This window comes from Caenorhabditis briggsae (genome assembly GCF_000004555.2).
Source record: "Caenorhabditis briggsae complete genome, chrI, whole genome shotgun sequence".
Classification (NCBI taxonomy): Eukaryota; Metazoa; Nematoda; class Chromadorea; order Rhabditida; family Rhabditidae; genus Caenorhabditis; species Caenorhabditis briggsae.
The window spans coordinates 8,006,250-8,019,571 of NC_013489.2; the positions used below are offsets into that span (position 1 = coordinate 8,006,250).

Here is a 13,322-nt window from a genome sequence, read left to right on the forward strand (position 1 = left end):
CTACTGGAGTACTGTAGCTTCGCAAACAACGAAGACAGGCGTTTATTCTGAACGGGTTGTGAATCAGAATCGTACCCCTTGTTATCACAATATTTAAATCTGTGAAAAAAAATAGTTTTGAGAATGTTTGAAAAATCGGCTTTTGAGTTGTGATGTGTTTGCCGAGCAAAGAAGGTATGCATTGCCTCATGAGCCATAACTCGCTTGAAATTGGTCCAAACTTATTGAAATTTTTAGAGGATGTGAATCATGAGTTAATTAACGTTTTTATCAAAAAACAGTAAGTTTTGAGAAAAACCACTCAATGGGCACTTGACTTTCGGCCGTTGGGAGTTTTTGTGAAATTTGGGAAAACTTTTTGTTCTCAATTTTCATTGTGATATTATGATTTTGTTTACCAACACATTAAACACACCCTCTAAAAATACGAAATACTTTGGATCATTTTCAGGAGAGCTGTGACTCATGAGCGGGGCCATACATTTCTCTAACTTTGAGCCTATATATCTCATTTGCTGTAGGAGATATCAGGAAGTGGTCCACTAACAAAATGTTAATAATAACATTTCCAATATTTTATCACTGGGCGACTTTTTGATATCTCTCACAGGAGCCAAGATAATTGAGCTCAAAGTGAGACTATTTGAGCTCTTAACTTTCAACTGATTTATCTCGATTGCTGTGAAAGGTATCAAAAAGTGTTTTACTGTAAAAACACGAATAACATTATAATAAACATTTTGTAAATTGACTAATAATAAACATTTTGTTAATTAATAAACATTTTGTTAATTGAAGTGATCAACTAAGAAAATGTTAACCATAAAATGAACAATGTTTTCTCAGTTGACAAATATTTGATATCTTTCACAGTAATCGAGATAATTGAGTTCAAAGTTGACGGTTCGATTGGGCTCATAGAGTAAATACGGTGTATTAGATATTTTAATACATGCCTTCCAGATAACCTAATTTATTGGACTTTTTTCACAACTTCAACTGTTTAACAATCTTTCGTAGAAAATGAGATGAGTGAGACCCAAGTTGAGTGTCAGTCTTAAGAAGGGGTGCTATTATATTTTACATTAATCAGCTCATAACTTTTTGTTGCACTGTTCCAATCAACTTATTCGATCCTGTTAAATCAATACTGATTCTTCGTATATTTACTGATTCTTCGTATATTTCGAGTGACCTGAAAGTTTATTCTTGCTCGTTTCTGAGCTTCTTTTTTCGACAGTCTCAAAGAGAATACTGAAGCAACAGAAAGTTTAAGGCCAACATTTTTATTGAAATACTTAAAGAAAGAGATACGGAGAAGAAAAAGGAAGTAACAAAAAAAGGTAGAGAGATGTACAATGGACAAAACAAAACGCACTCCTGGAAGTATAACTCCTGCCTTCATTTTTATGTCGGTTTACTCGTTTTCTCTGATCTCTACTGAAAAATGAAAGCAGGAGCTCCAGTTCCAGATAGATGCGTACTATGGTAAATTGTTGAATAAACTTTTTGTGAACTAAGGGATGATTGAATTCACTCATCGCTGTTGACTCCAGAGAACCTGAAAAATTTGGCACAGAAGAATTTTGAGCTCTGGTGTGACTAACCGCTATGATGCGTTCCGGTATCAGTTGATGGGAAGCTGGTATCAACGCCTTTCCGTAAGCCTGTTCCGGGAATTCGCTTGATTTACCTGAAAAATCAATATTATACATTTTGAGATAAGTATTCACAAGTTACGTCCACAAGGAGAAGACGCGAAGAGGGTTTAACAATAGCTCAACTGGAAAAATGAACAGAAAACGCCCAATCTAAATTAAAATAGTTATATTTTCATCACTGGGTTATAATTTAACATTTTGCAATTATTAGAGATTCGAAAAATCAGATAAAATACTTTTAGCTTATTACAGTGATGTGAAGGACGATTCAACAACTAACAACCGAGGTAAACCCGAGAAAAACTGTAGGAAAAAAAAATCCTTGAAGCATAATAAGATGACAAAGGTAATATACTTTAAAGGTGGGTGGACATGAAAAAAAATAATGTTCTCGAAATTTCGTTTAAATATGCCTCTCGAGGAGTTGAACGTGTGGGACGAGGATTGAGAGTGCGGCGCCGCTACCGACTGAGCTACACGGGCAAAGGGAAAGCGGTCGCCCGATTGCATACATAAAGGCGAGGACGACAGCTGTACGCAGAGTGACATTAAGCGTTGTACACCGTCACGGTAGAATGCATACTCTGGTCCCAAAAATCCCCCGTAAAATCTCCTGTCCCCCCACCTTCAAGTTTTGAACAAGAAAAACATTAGAATCTTCGAAAAACCTAGTTATTTTGGCGAAATCTGCATAAAAAATAAATCCTGTTGAAAACGAGAGGAGAGAGCACTAGTCTCTCTGCGAAGGCGCATTTCTCGGGCGGGAGGCCGTCCATGCGAGACGCAGAAGGTACCGAGGCGAGAGGTACCCCACGCGATGAAACAAGATCATAGAAATAATTCAAGAAGTTTATTGATTTTCAAGAATCAGGAATCTCCGACAGTTAAAACATTAAAACATCAACAATAAGTCGGTTACTGGTTTGACAGTTGATAAACAATTTGACAATGATTCGGTGAACGGGGAGTTTGCTGATGTTATGGACGGTTTTAAGTGAATCTAAGTTTGCTTTGAAGACTTTTTAGCAACTTGTGATTGTGAGGCTTCGTCCTTTCGTTTTCTCTCGTTGCGTGAAGTCGACGGTGCAGCTGAAAAGATAATACAAGGTTGAACATACTTTTCAAATGTGGTTTTATCTCTAATATAATACACCCAACAAATACCTATTTCCCGATTAAACGAACCTTCATTATCGCTACCGCCTGATGTTTTCTCCACAACTTTCTTTGGACGACCTCTTTTCTTTGGTTCATCACCATGCTTCTTCTCCTCAGTGTCATTTTGCTTTGAAGTCGAGGTAACGTCTTTCTTAGTGCGGCCACGTCCCTTTTTCCCATCAGCAACAGCATCAGCTGCGTCGGTTGGGGTAGCTGGTCTCGCGTCAACCTCTGATGAAGTAGTGATCTTGCGCGCCCTTCCTTTTTTGCTTGTTCCGACATTCGGAACCTCTTCCGTGGAAGGATTTCTATCTTCGCTATTGGTATCTTCGATTTGTGTAGTCTTTTTTGGACGACCTCTCTTAGCAGACTTCGGAGTTGCAACGTTCTTGCCGGTTTCTTCACTATCGACGATGTTATCTCCTTCGTTTTCAGTCTTCTTGGCTCGTCCACGAGGATTGGTCTCGTCGGAAACGTCTTCGGCCTGTGAAGGGATCTTGCCTCTTCCTCTACCCCTTTTCTCCTCTTTAGTTGGTTCATACTGCTCTGAAAACGGAATTCTTCGAATTTTGTATCGCTATAAAAAAAAACTAACCTTCAGTAGTGTCTCCAGCAACGGGTTTCACCTGCTTTGGGCGGCCTCTGCCTCTCGGCTTCTGTGCTGATGCTGCTGAGACGACATCACTGGAGTCACCGCTGCCTTCAGTTACCGCTATCTTCGGATGCTCATCACCAGTTGCATCAGCTTCCGCAGAATCCACTGTTGAAGCTGTAAATTAAGTTTTACTTCTAGTGATTAAATCAGCATGTGTACCTTTTGCACTAGCTGCTTCCACTAAGTTCTTCTTTGGACGCGGCATGAATTGAACAAGGGACGAGTCTAGAAAAATCAGAGCATCGAATGAGAAATAATAAGCAAAGTTTTGTACATGAAGTAGACAAAAACACAGTGCACAAATGAGTAAGTTTTTCAAACCCAGATTGCAAAGTGTTTTTGGCGCTATCTGAGTTGAGATCTCAAATTTCAAAAATTTGGCGCCATTCTGCTCAGTGCTAGGAAAAAGATGTTATAACATGAGCCTAAAATTTTGAAAAAAAATATCTTTCTGAAAAAAACCAGCAAAAGAGAAAAAATTTTCTAATTTTTTTCGAGTTTCAGCACATTTTCACTGAACTATATTCAGAATGTTTTGTTTTTTCTTGAAATTATAGGTTTCTGCTGGAACAACTTTTTTCTCTCATTAGTCAACAGTCGCACAGATACTCCTCAAAAAAAAAGTGAAGCGGTCAATGATCCTAAAAAAAAAAAAGAAAAAGCAAAAATGAAGTGGTAGAGCGTGCAGCGAAGTACGGTTTATTCGTTACGGGACCTATCTCTGTGTTTGGGAATGTTCCTTTAATTAAAACTGTGTCGTGTAAAAATGATTTTTTTTGAATTTAAATCAAATTATTGTTTTTTGGACGATGAAACTATGAAATGCACGGTGAGTTTTTCACTACCGCTGCTTCAACTTTGGAAGTTTTTTTCTCGAATTTTAGTCCATAACTTTTTTTTTCTGTTCCATAAATTTTTAGTAAATTTTATGAAGAATATATAGTAAAAAAATGAATCAGATTTTTTTGTCTGTTGTACTTTAAAACGTCGCAGACTGTTTCGCATTCGGTAGTGAAAAACTCACCGTGTGAAATGAGAATCAGCACCGAGGTCAGTTGACCTGGGAACAATTTTAAGGTGGAACCAGGAATGAGAACTGCTGATTTGAACTTTGGAGACGATTAGTCGGTTGGGATCAGGGATGTGCGTAAAATTTTTATTTTACGAATTTCGTAAAACGTTAAATTTCACGAATTACAAGCTCGTAAAATCGTAAAATCCCTATAAAAGTGAATCTTCAATTGAAATGGAGAAAACTGCAGTTTTATTATTAAGCAATTGGCAAATGGTCCGCAAATGTTGAAAATCGTAGAACCGAATGTTTCTATGGGGTTTCAACAATTTTCTAATTTTTTCCTTAAAAAATGCTAAATTGTGAAAAAAAAGCATTCAAATTTGGAAAAAAATATTTTGAAAATGAAGCGAATTCATGCTTTAAAATGAGATGTGAGCATAAAATCAACTTAAAACAAGATCAAGAACATAAAAATGAACCGGAATAATGTCAAATCTGAACAAAAATGGTGAAAAAATCTCATCCAATTTTTACGAATTTTACGAGTACCAAAAACCTTAAAATCCGTAAAATTCGTAAACGTAAAATCACATCCCTGGTTGGGATTAGTCATATCTAGAGTCAGGAGTTATTGTAACTCCGAGACTACACATTTTTTTAGTGTTTCAGTGATTGTGTAACTAAAAACATCATAGAACTGAAGTTAACAACATACTTATTCCAAAAATTGGAGGGGTTTAAATATTAACTCTGAACTGCTCCTCACTATCAGCTTGGTTTTGAATCTGGAAGACAACATCCATTGCAACTGGAATAGAACTATTGAGGGATAGCAACTTCAATAGAACAACTATTGAGGGATAATATGAAGGGAAAATTACCGGTGATTGTTCCAACAAGCATAAGTGCCGTTTCAAAAACTTTGGATGGCAAGGTGCAGGACGATGGTTGGGACTATGACCTGAAACGGGTTCAATAATATAGTGATTTATTTTCGGTTTTCAAAAAACACTGATATCCGAAATGTGTTGCGCTTCAAGAGTCCTCATTTCAGGAGGGTTACTACAAGTTTTATTTACGATTCGCTATTTGACTCATCTCTTCGACATGACGACATTTTGACCCGATAGATACGTTGAGCATAAATGGAAAGAACATGTTTATTCGTAGTATGACTTTATTAAAAAATGTGTTTGGATAAAGAAACTCAAACATATGTTATATTTACCACCCTTAGAAGATTTTTATAGGCTCCCTATCGTCACACATAGTTGGTGCGGAGAACATTGTTAACACTGTTCCTATTGTGATGGTGATTGTGAAGATTATAAGAAGTATGCGATCCATAACCAGACTCACGAACTGCCAGTCAGCTTCAGCCTGAAAATTAGAGTCTCAAACTTTAGCATAAAATGGTCACAACTTCTTCGGCCTTCCTTTCGTCTGTCAAAGTTTTCGCAATGAAATGAATATTTCGCTCGGCTTTTCTCAATTTCTCTCTATCTGGGTCGGTATCTTTAACAGTCTCCGGAGATATTTCCTCAGATTCTTTTCTGAAAAAAAAGCTGTAAATTAGAATAATACAATACATTTAGTTTTTACCCTCTGACGTCGTCGGTCATGTCAATACTCAGCAAACGACGAACACGGTTCCTGAAAAAGTTCTGAACGTTTTCAGAATATTGAGTTTAATTCTTACCTCACAGCTTTGACAGATGGTTTTCTTATTTTAACAGATACAGAACGATTCAGCATTGGAAGTTCAAGAAATATTGCGTTAACAGTTTTGGCTGTCTGTGTCGTACTCTTCTTTGCCATAGTTGCAATCTGGAATATGAATTCCTAATATTAGGAGCATGCCAAGTGTTCTCACCTCTAACTCAAAAAGTGTCTTTTGAAATTGCTTCTCAAGAATATTCATTGCAGATAGGGCATTTACTTGCTGGAAATATACATTATTCATTTAATATTTTCCACTTTGGTCCAGAAAAATTTTAATTCATAAAACACAACTATATTCAAAATTTCTATTACTACCTTCACATGTTGGGCGGTTCGATGATACTGTGCTTTTTCCGTCCTTCTAGATATCAGAAGCTTTTTTCCAAGAATTTCTATAAACCACCGTTTCACGAATGACGGCATTGGTTGATAATGAGCACGATAATGTACGTTTTGTACCTGAAGACAATGTAATATTTCTAGAATTATTTCACAAAAATTCATCACAATTTGAACTAATAGGAAGCATTCATGTCTACGGTTCCATCTGTTAGTGAAAAACTACCTCACCAATCACATCACCAAGAATCAGAATAATTCACCGCAAGACCTGTAATTCAAGGTCTCCCACACTGTCCAGTTTGAGCTCAATTACCTCGGTTCCTATGATAGACATCAAAACATGTGACAACTGACAAAACCTGATATTATGGTATACAATTTCTCAGCTGACAACTTTTCACAGTAACCAAGATGAATTGGCACAAAGTTGAAAACTAGGGGCCCATCTATTACAGGTTTTATGGTACTTACGAAAACTGTACAAGTGACCGATAAAGCAACCATGACCATTGTAAAACTGAGATATTTAAGAATAAGTGGAGTAACAATACTGGTTGGTGGAATGATATCAATAAGCATTAGGAAGTAAATGGTGAGCGCCACTAGAACAGAAATGCATAGTTGTATTTTCTGATGACTTTCACATGGAAGATAAAACACCTGAAAATTGGAACTAATTAATTTTAGTATAGATTGTCTAGAACTTGCCCAAAGAGTTAAAGAAGCAAGAGAGACACATGGAATTATCATGTTGATTGTATAAAATAACTTTTTTCTGCGAATATGCAGGTAATATGTTATATCTATAGATCTGGAATTAATATTGGAATATTCAGGTAGTCTAATGATAAACCAACGGATAGTCACAACAAGGGTACCATTTTTCGTGTCGGATCCCTTCGATAGAGAGCAGATCCCATTCAACTGATTCCTGAAAAGAAACCATTATTATTCTCAATTCCAGAAAATTACACAGAAGAACAACAAAGATGGTTACTGTAGACTAGTCTCCGCCCTTTTAATTTTTCCGAATTGACGCGTAAACAGAAACGGGCGGAGCTTAGTCATCAGTAAACAACTAGATTGTTTACGCGTTCATCTGCGCGATGTTCTCAAAATAATCTGAAACTTTCAGACATTTTCTGCAAAATCTAAAAAGTATGCAATTTTCATGGTTTACTGTAGCCACGAAAGCTTCGAATTGAACGCAGAGTCTTATGAGTTTTGTGTTTGCTAGAGTTAAAAGCGCAGAAAAATGTTTATTGTAAAAAAAACTTCGAACAACTTTCTGGATGAACAACCTACTTGATAATTACTTAAATCGACTCCTCTTTCTACTTTTGAAACATTTTCTCCAGTTGAATCTGTACTCTCCTTCGCTTTATCGGCATTCAACTTAATATTTTATCAATTAAAACTGCCTCTTAAATAACACTCACATGAATCAAGTTTAGTTGTGAACCTCCATAGGTCCATGATCCGAATTTAAGTTCACAAATTTGTAGATCATAAGGATACCATTCAATGTCAATGTTACAAAATGCATCATAAGCAACTGGAGGATGCCATGTAACGCGTCCTTCATGGGAGACATGCACTTGAGTAGTTTCTGATACCCAAGGACTTCCATGAGCACTGCAATTGAAAAAATATTAGAGATTTTTATGGGGAACTTGTCTACTTGTTGTATAAAATAATATCTGGGAGCCAGATCATTTCACCAGGAAAGTGCATTAAAGTGATGTCGCCAAACTCTTGTGGATTCCAGGATAGACGGATATCATGCCAACGCTGAATATCAACAATACTCGATACTAGGTACGGAAGTACTTACATGAACCAGAATTCCTTTTAACGTTATAACTTGATCCTTTTCGTGCACATCTACAATTTGATCTAAACGAAGTTTAAATTCAATTTTTAAACTGTTATTGTGCTTTTCTCCAGGTGGAAATGCTATTCGATTGTATCTGAAAGTATAGTAACTATTTCACTATTTTTTCTTTTTTTTGAACCTTGATAATAATGTCTCAAACAAGTTCTTGTAAGCTGTGCAATCATTCAACTTAAACAGGGAAAATAAGAATATTAGGTGCATATTCATATGCTTAGTGCATGAAATAGGGAGTTCGATGGAGAAGTATACTTGAGAAAATTGAGAGCATACAGCTTTATGATGGAAACGAGATTGAAAACACGACTCAAGTTGCTTTCAAACCGATTGGATTGATTTCGTTTCAACATTTTTATTCTCGAAAAGCACCTGTCCAAACGTTTTTTCGGACTGGTAATTGTCAAATTCAGGAATCCAGAGTCACAAATGTTCGGAAACTAAAAATTTTATGATTTCGAAAATTTAAGAGTTCGGAAATAAAAAAAAATCAGAAACTTTTATTATCCCAAAAGTTTAAAAATGCCAAGTTTCGGAAGTCCAAACATTCAGAAGTTGAAAATTCGAATATTAAAAAAATCGAAAACTCGGAAATTTGAAAATTAGAAAGCTCGAAAACTGAGAAGTTTGGAAATTCAACAAATCGGGATTCATAAATTTATAGGATCAGAAACTTCGAAGATCGAAAAGTTAAGGTTGTCCAACATAATATCCCAGTTATTCTAATGCAAAATGCCTGTCAACGATGCTGAAGTCTACGGAAACGAAGACTTCTGTAGTTTTGTGTTTAGAACAACTACAGAGAGATGTCATCCATTCCTGAATAATTGCTTTTGATGTTTTCCCTTATCCTTTCGTGCTGCAGTAATAACAATGGTTATTTTTTTAAAAATTCATTAAACGAAATAATAAAAAATTAAAATATAAAGAAAATAACATATTTACAAAACAAAGTCGTTCTCGAATTGAAAAAAAAAACATCGGAATCTATTCATGTTATGCAAGTGATGAAAAACCAACGGGGATGTGTCTGTGTGTGTGTTTGGCAGGTTTAAATGAACATTTGATTGGAAAAAAATAGGTTGAGATAAATGAATAAAATAACAATTAGAATGGCGGTGGCCCATTTACAAATTCTAGCGATGGGTCAAAACTTTTAGCGAAGTTATTGAGAAGTTGACAACAGTACTCGTCGTCACAGTGGGGAACCAAACAAGCAGCTCCCATAAGCAGAACCAGCAGAGCCTGAAACGAGAAAAATGATACTTGAAAAAAATGAATTATCAACAAACCTGGAGTGGCAAGGCAGTTCTGAGTACCCGTCTCCAACGTGATCTTTGTCTGCGGAGTTGTTCTTCATTGAGAGTCGAATCATCAGGAATTGGGGAAAGTAGTCCATCTGATCGACTATCAAGAGAGTCAAATTCACTTCTTGATTCGGAATCCGACGGCACGTCTTCAAAACCAATGTTTCGAAGAACATTGTTCGGATGTTCATCTGGGTAAAGTGCAGAAAGCACTTCGGCCGCGGCTCTGACATCATACGGCTTCTCTTCGCTTCCTTTCTCTTCGTCTTCATCTTCATCTTCATTGTCATGGTCTGGCTGAGAGACATCTAGTCGTGGCTCAATTTCCTTGAGAAGACGTTTTGCTTCAGCAAGAAGTTGTTCAAGATCTGTCGAAGTGCTGCTTTCAACAAATTTGCGGTCCTTCTCGCTTCTGGCGACAACAACCTTCTGGTTTTCGAGATGAGCAATGGCATCATTGAGCATTGTAGCGCGGCTCTGGAAAACGTTTTTATGAATGAAAGGTGGAAAAGAAAGACATACAAGTTCATCAACATCAGCTGTTGGATTGTTGATGTCTTCTTTGCATTGAGATAATTCATTTGAAAGAATGTCAAGAGTTCGTAATAATTCAATTTCAGCAGTGATCTCAGAATTCAGTTTGTCCATAGTGTCCTGAAAAAAAGTCATTTTTTAAAGGAAAATTCAAAGTTCAAGTACCTCATACTGTCGTTCGATGCTTTCCACATGAACGTGCATGAAACGCAGCTCATCGTCCACTACTGTGAGTGGCAATAGAGCTTCTCCTTGATCATCGAAATCCACTTTCGAATTTCGAATACGGTCGAGAAGGAAAATTTGTTCCTGAAAATATAAGTAGTCAACAATAACGGAAAGCTGGACACATACCTTCAGTTTGTTTAAGCGTTGTTGTGCTTGTGATACAGCTAGGCGAGGTCTGTTTAGGACATCGCTTACTGTATTTTCGAGTTTCTCCAAATCGTCATACAAATCATCCTTTGATTTAACAAAACGCTCCCAAATGGAAGCTCTCTCCTCGAGGTCCGGAATGAGGGTTTCTGCGTTGGCAACGGCTTGTAGAAGTTGTTGCACATGAGCATCAGATGTTGGTGCATTGACGATGATGGTCTTCGCAGCTTCGACTTCCTTCTTCAGTTCTTCAGCCTTTGGAGCGTATTGGGTAGGAACGGCTTCAGCGTTGTGACGGAGTTCTTCAGCGTCACGAACGAGTGGCACAAGACGAGACACAATACGGTCAACAGCATCGTGCAGAGATTTCTCCTCAGCCTTGGCCTTCAGTGCTTGCTCGAGTTCGGCACGTTTGTTCTGCAAAAAAAAACACTAGGTTAACAATTGGATTGGAATGATTGTGCGAATTTAGACCATTGTAATTACTCAATTTTCGTTTTTCTTTTTTTCTAATCATCCGGAATTGAATTCCAAAAATTTCGAATCTCCAAATTTGAGTTCAAAAAAATACCGAAATTAAAAGTTTTCATTCCAAAAATGTCAATATTTCAATGACCCGAAAAACTGAAATTTTGATTGTTTCTAAAATTTTAAAAATTCCTGATTTCCATTTTAATTCCAGAAAAACTGAAATTTCGGAATTCAACAATTTCAATTTTTGAATTAATGAAAATTCCAAAAATTGAATTCCAAAAATTTCGAATCTTCAAAATTGAATACCAAATAATCCGAAAATTCCAAAATTACTTCCAAAAAAGAATTCCAATTTGTTGATTTCTATGAATTTTCCAATTATTTTTTTCGGATTTTTCAAAAGTTCAAAAAGTGCACCAACTTTTTCGAGATTCTGGATTTGAATAAATTCATGAATTTTGGGATTTCTTTCTTTCTATTAGAGCAATTACGGGGTACTGTATGGATGATTGAAAAATTGCTAGTTGGAAAGTTGAGGAAACTCAAAAATTGAAAATAATGGTGTTACCTTGAGAACGTCAGCCGCGTTTGCAAGTCTTGCAAGCAGATCGTTGTACTCGGCTCGTTCCTTCTCATCGAGCTCGTCTGGCTTAACTCCGGCCACAGTTTCACGAAGCTTGGCAACAGTTTCCTCCTTCTTGGTCAGGTCATCGATAAGCTCATCTGGCGACTTGTTATCATCACTTCCATCTTCGCAGGTGATATCGAGAAGGGCGTCTTCGGCGTTCTTGCGAGCGGCATTGAAAGCGGCAAGAGCAGCCAACTTGTCTCCGACGGCAGATCCAAGTTGTTTCAAAAGATCCTTGAGTCGGGACAAATCCCATTGGCTCTTCTGTCTCAATTCATCAGCAGCTGGGTCGTTATCAGGAAGGTTGGCGAGCAGATTTTCCAAATTGTGCTTTTGATTTTCAACATCCTCCAAAAGTTGTTTCTGTTCGTCCAGTGACGCTGGAATGTCTTGTGGAACTGATTGGAGTTGTTGAGAAACGAGTTGCAGTTTTGGAGCAATTTCGTTGACAGCTGCTGCCTTGTTCAAAGCTTGCTTCTTGTCATCGATGGCGTGTTGAAGTTGGAAGACCTTCTCTGGAAGACCGACAACCAAGTCGTCATGCGAAATGAGCGAGCTTGGAGCAGCAGCCTTCTCGTTGTTTGAATCGGTGACAGCCTTCAAGGTGGTGGTATCGGAGGCAAGTTGATCAACAACTGGAAGTGCATCTTCTGGTTTGAATTCATCCACCTTTGCCAGCTCCTTCTCGAGATTGTTGAGACGATCATGAATCTCGGCTTGCTCACGACGGATAACATCTTCCTGTGGGATGGCTTTTTCGAGAGCTTGAAGCAATTCTTTAGCCTTGGTCTTGGAGTCTTTGATGTCCTTGGCGACTTGTGGATCGATCTTGTCGCTAGACTCGGCCAACTTGGTGAGTTGTTCAACAGCAGTCTTGAGTTTGTTGGCATCTTCCTTGGCAACGTCGAGTGGCTGAGTTTGATTGTGATATTTCGAAACAACATCATCCACATTGCTGACGGCATTTCCGACATCGCTCTTCAGTTGTTCGGCACGTTTTTCATCGTCTCCAGTCTTCTCGATGTTCTTCTCCAGATCAGACACGAATTTGGCGGCACGGTCACGCAAAGCAGCTGCTGAAGGCTCAACACTGTCTGGAACCTGTTGGACAGCTTCAACCAAAGTGGCAATGTGTGGAGCGATGCGATCCTTGAACTCGTTGAGTGCTGTCACATTGCTTGGAACAGCAGTCTTTTCGGCATCGTCGAGAGCGTCTCCAAGTCTCTTGATAGCATCGTTTGCGTTGTTCAACTTGTCGAGTTCGTCTTGTTTCTCGGAAACCTGAGTTTCAACATCCTTGACGAATGCTTCGAGATTCGAGACAAGTTGTTCGGCCTTTGGTTTGTCCTCAGCTGGCAGATGCTCGTTCTTGGCAGCTTCTTCGATCTTTGGAATGAGTGCCTTTGCTTCAAAAACTTTAGCACTGAGCTCATCGATCATCTCTTGTGGAGACTTCTTCTTGTCCTTCTTCTTCTTCTTGGCAGATTCCTTGGCGGTAACGTCTTCGGCTTCTTTCTCAAGAGACACAAGATTGTCGTGAGCTGCAGAACGAGCTTCATC

At 38.0% G+C, this 13,322-nt stretch overlaps 3 protein-coding genes across 3 annotated transcripts; all 3 read right to left on the reverse strand.

The window, feature by feature from the left end:
- Positions 1-2,661: 2,661 nt before the first annotated feature.
- Positions 2,662-3,679, reverse strand: CBG23933 (the record flags this gene model as incomplete). The annotated part of the gene is given in 3 exon segments (XM_045237954.1): positions 2,662-3,365; positions 3,415-3,588; positions 3,607-3,679. The coding sequence occupies 3 exon segments, from the start codon at positions 3,677-3,679 to the stop codon at positions 2,662-2,664; spliced, it is 951 nt and encodes a 316-aa protein (XP_045091205.1).
- Positions 3,680-5,722: 2,043 nt separating this feature from the next.
- Positions 5,723-8,657, reverse strand: Cbr-acr-6 (the record flags this gene model as incomplete). The annotated part of the gene is made up of 13 exons (XM_045237960.1): positions 5,723-5,869; positions 5,913-6,042; positions 6,092-6,142; positions 6,189-6,316; positions 6,363-6,431; positions 6,527-6,670; positions 7,025-7,364; positions 7,411-7,484; positions 7,859-7,948; positions 7,993-8,188; positions 8,235-8,344; positions 8,388-8,523; positions 8,569-8,657. The coding sequence occupies 13 exons, from the start codon at positions 8,655-8,657 to the stop codon at positions 5,723-5,725; spliced, it is 1,704 nt and encodes a 567-aa protein (XP_045091206.1).
- Positions 8,658-9,551: 894 nt separating this feature from the next.
- Positions 9,552-13,202, reverse strand: CBG23936 (the record flags this gene model as incomplete). Its single annotated transcript, XM_045237967.1, is given in 5 exon segments — positions 9,552-9,689; positions 9,737-10,405; positions 10,451-11,077; positions 11,094-11,145; positions 11,677-13,202. 5 exon segments carry the CDS (start codon positions 13,200-13,202, stop codon positions 9,552-9,554), a joined length of 3,012 nt encoding a protein of 1,003 aa, XP_045100879.1.
- Between the last annotated feature and the right edge of the window lie 120 nt (positions 13,203-13,322).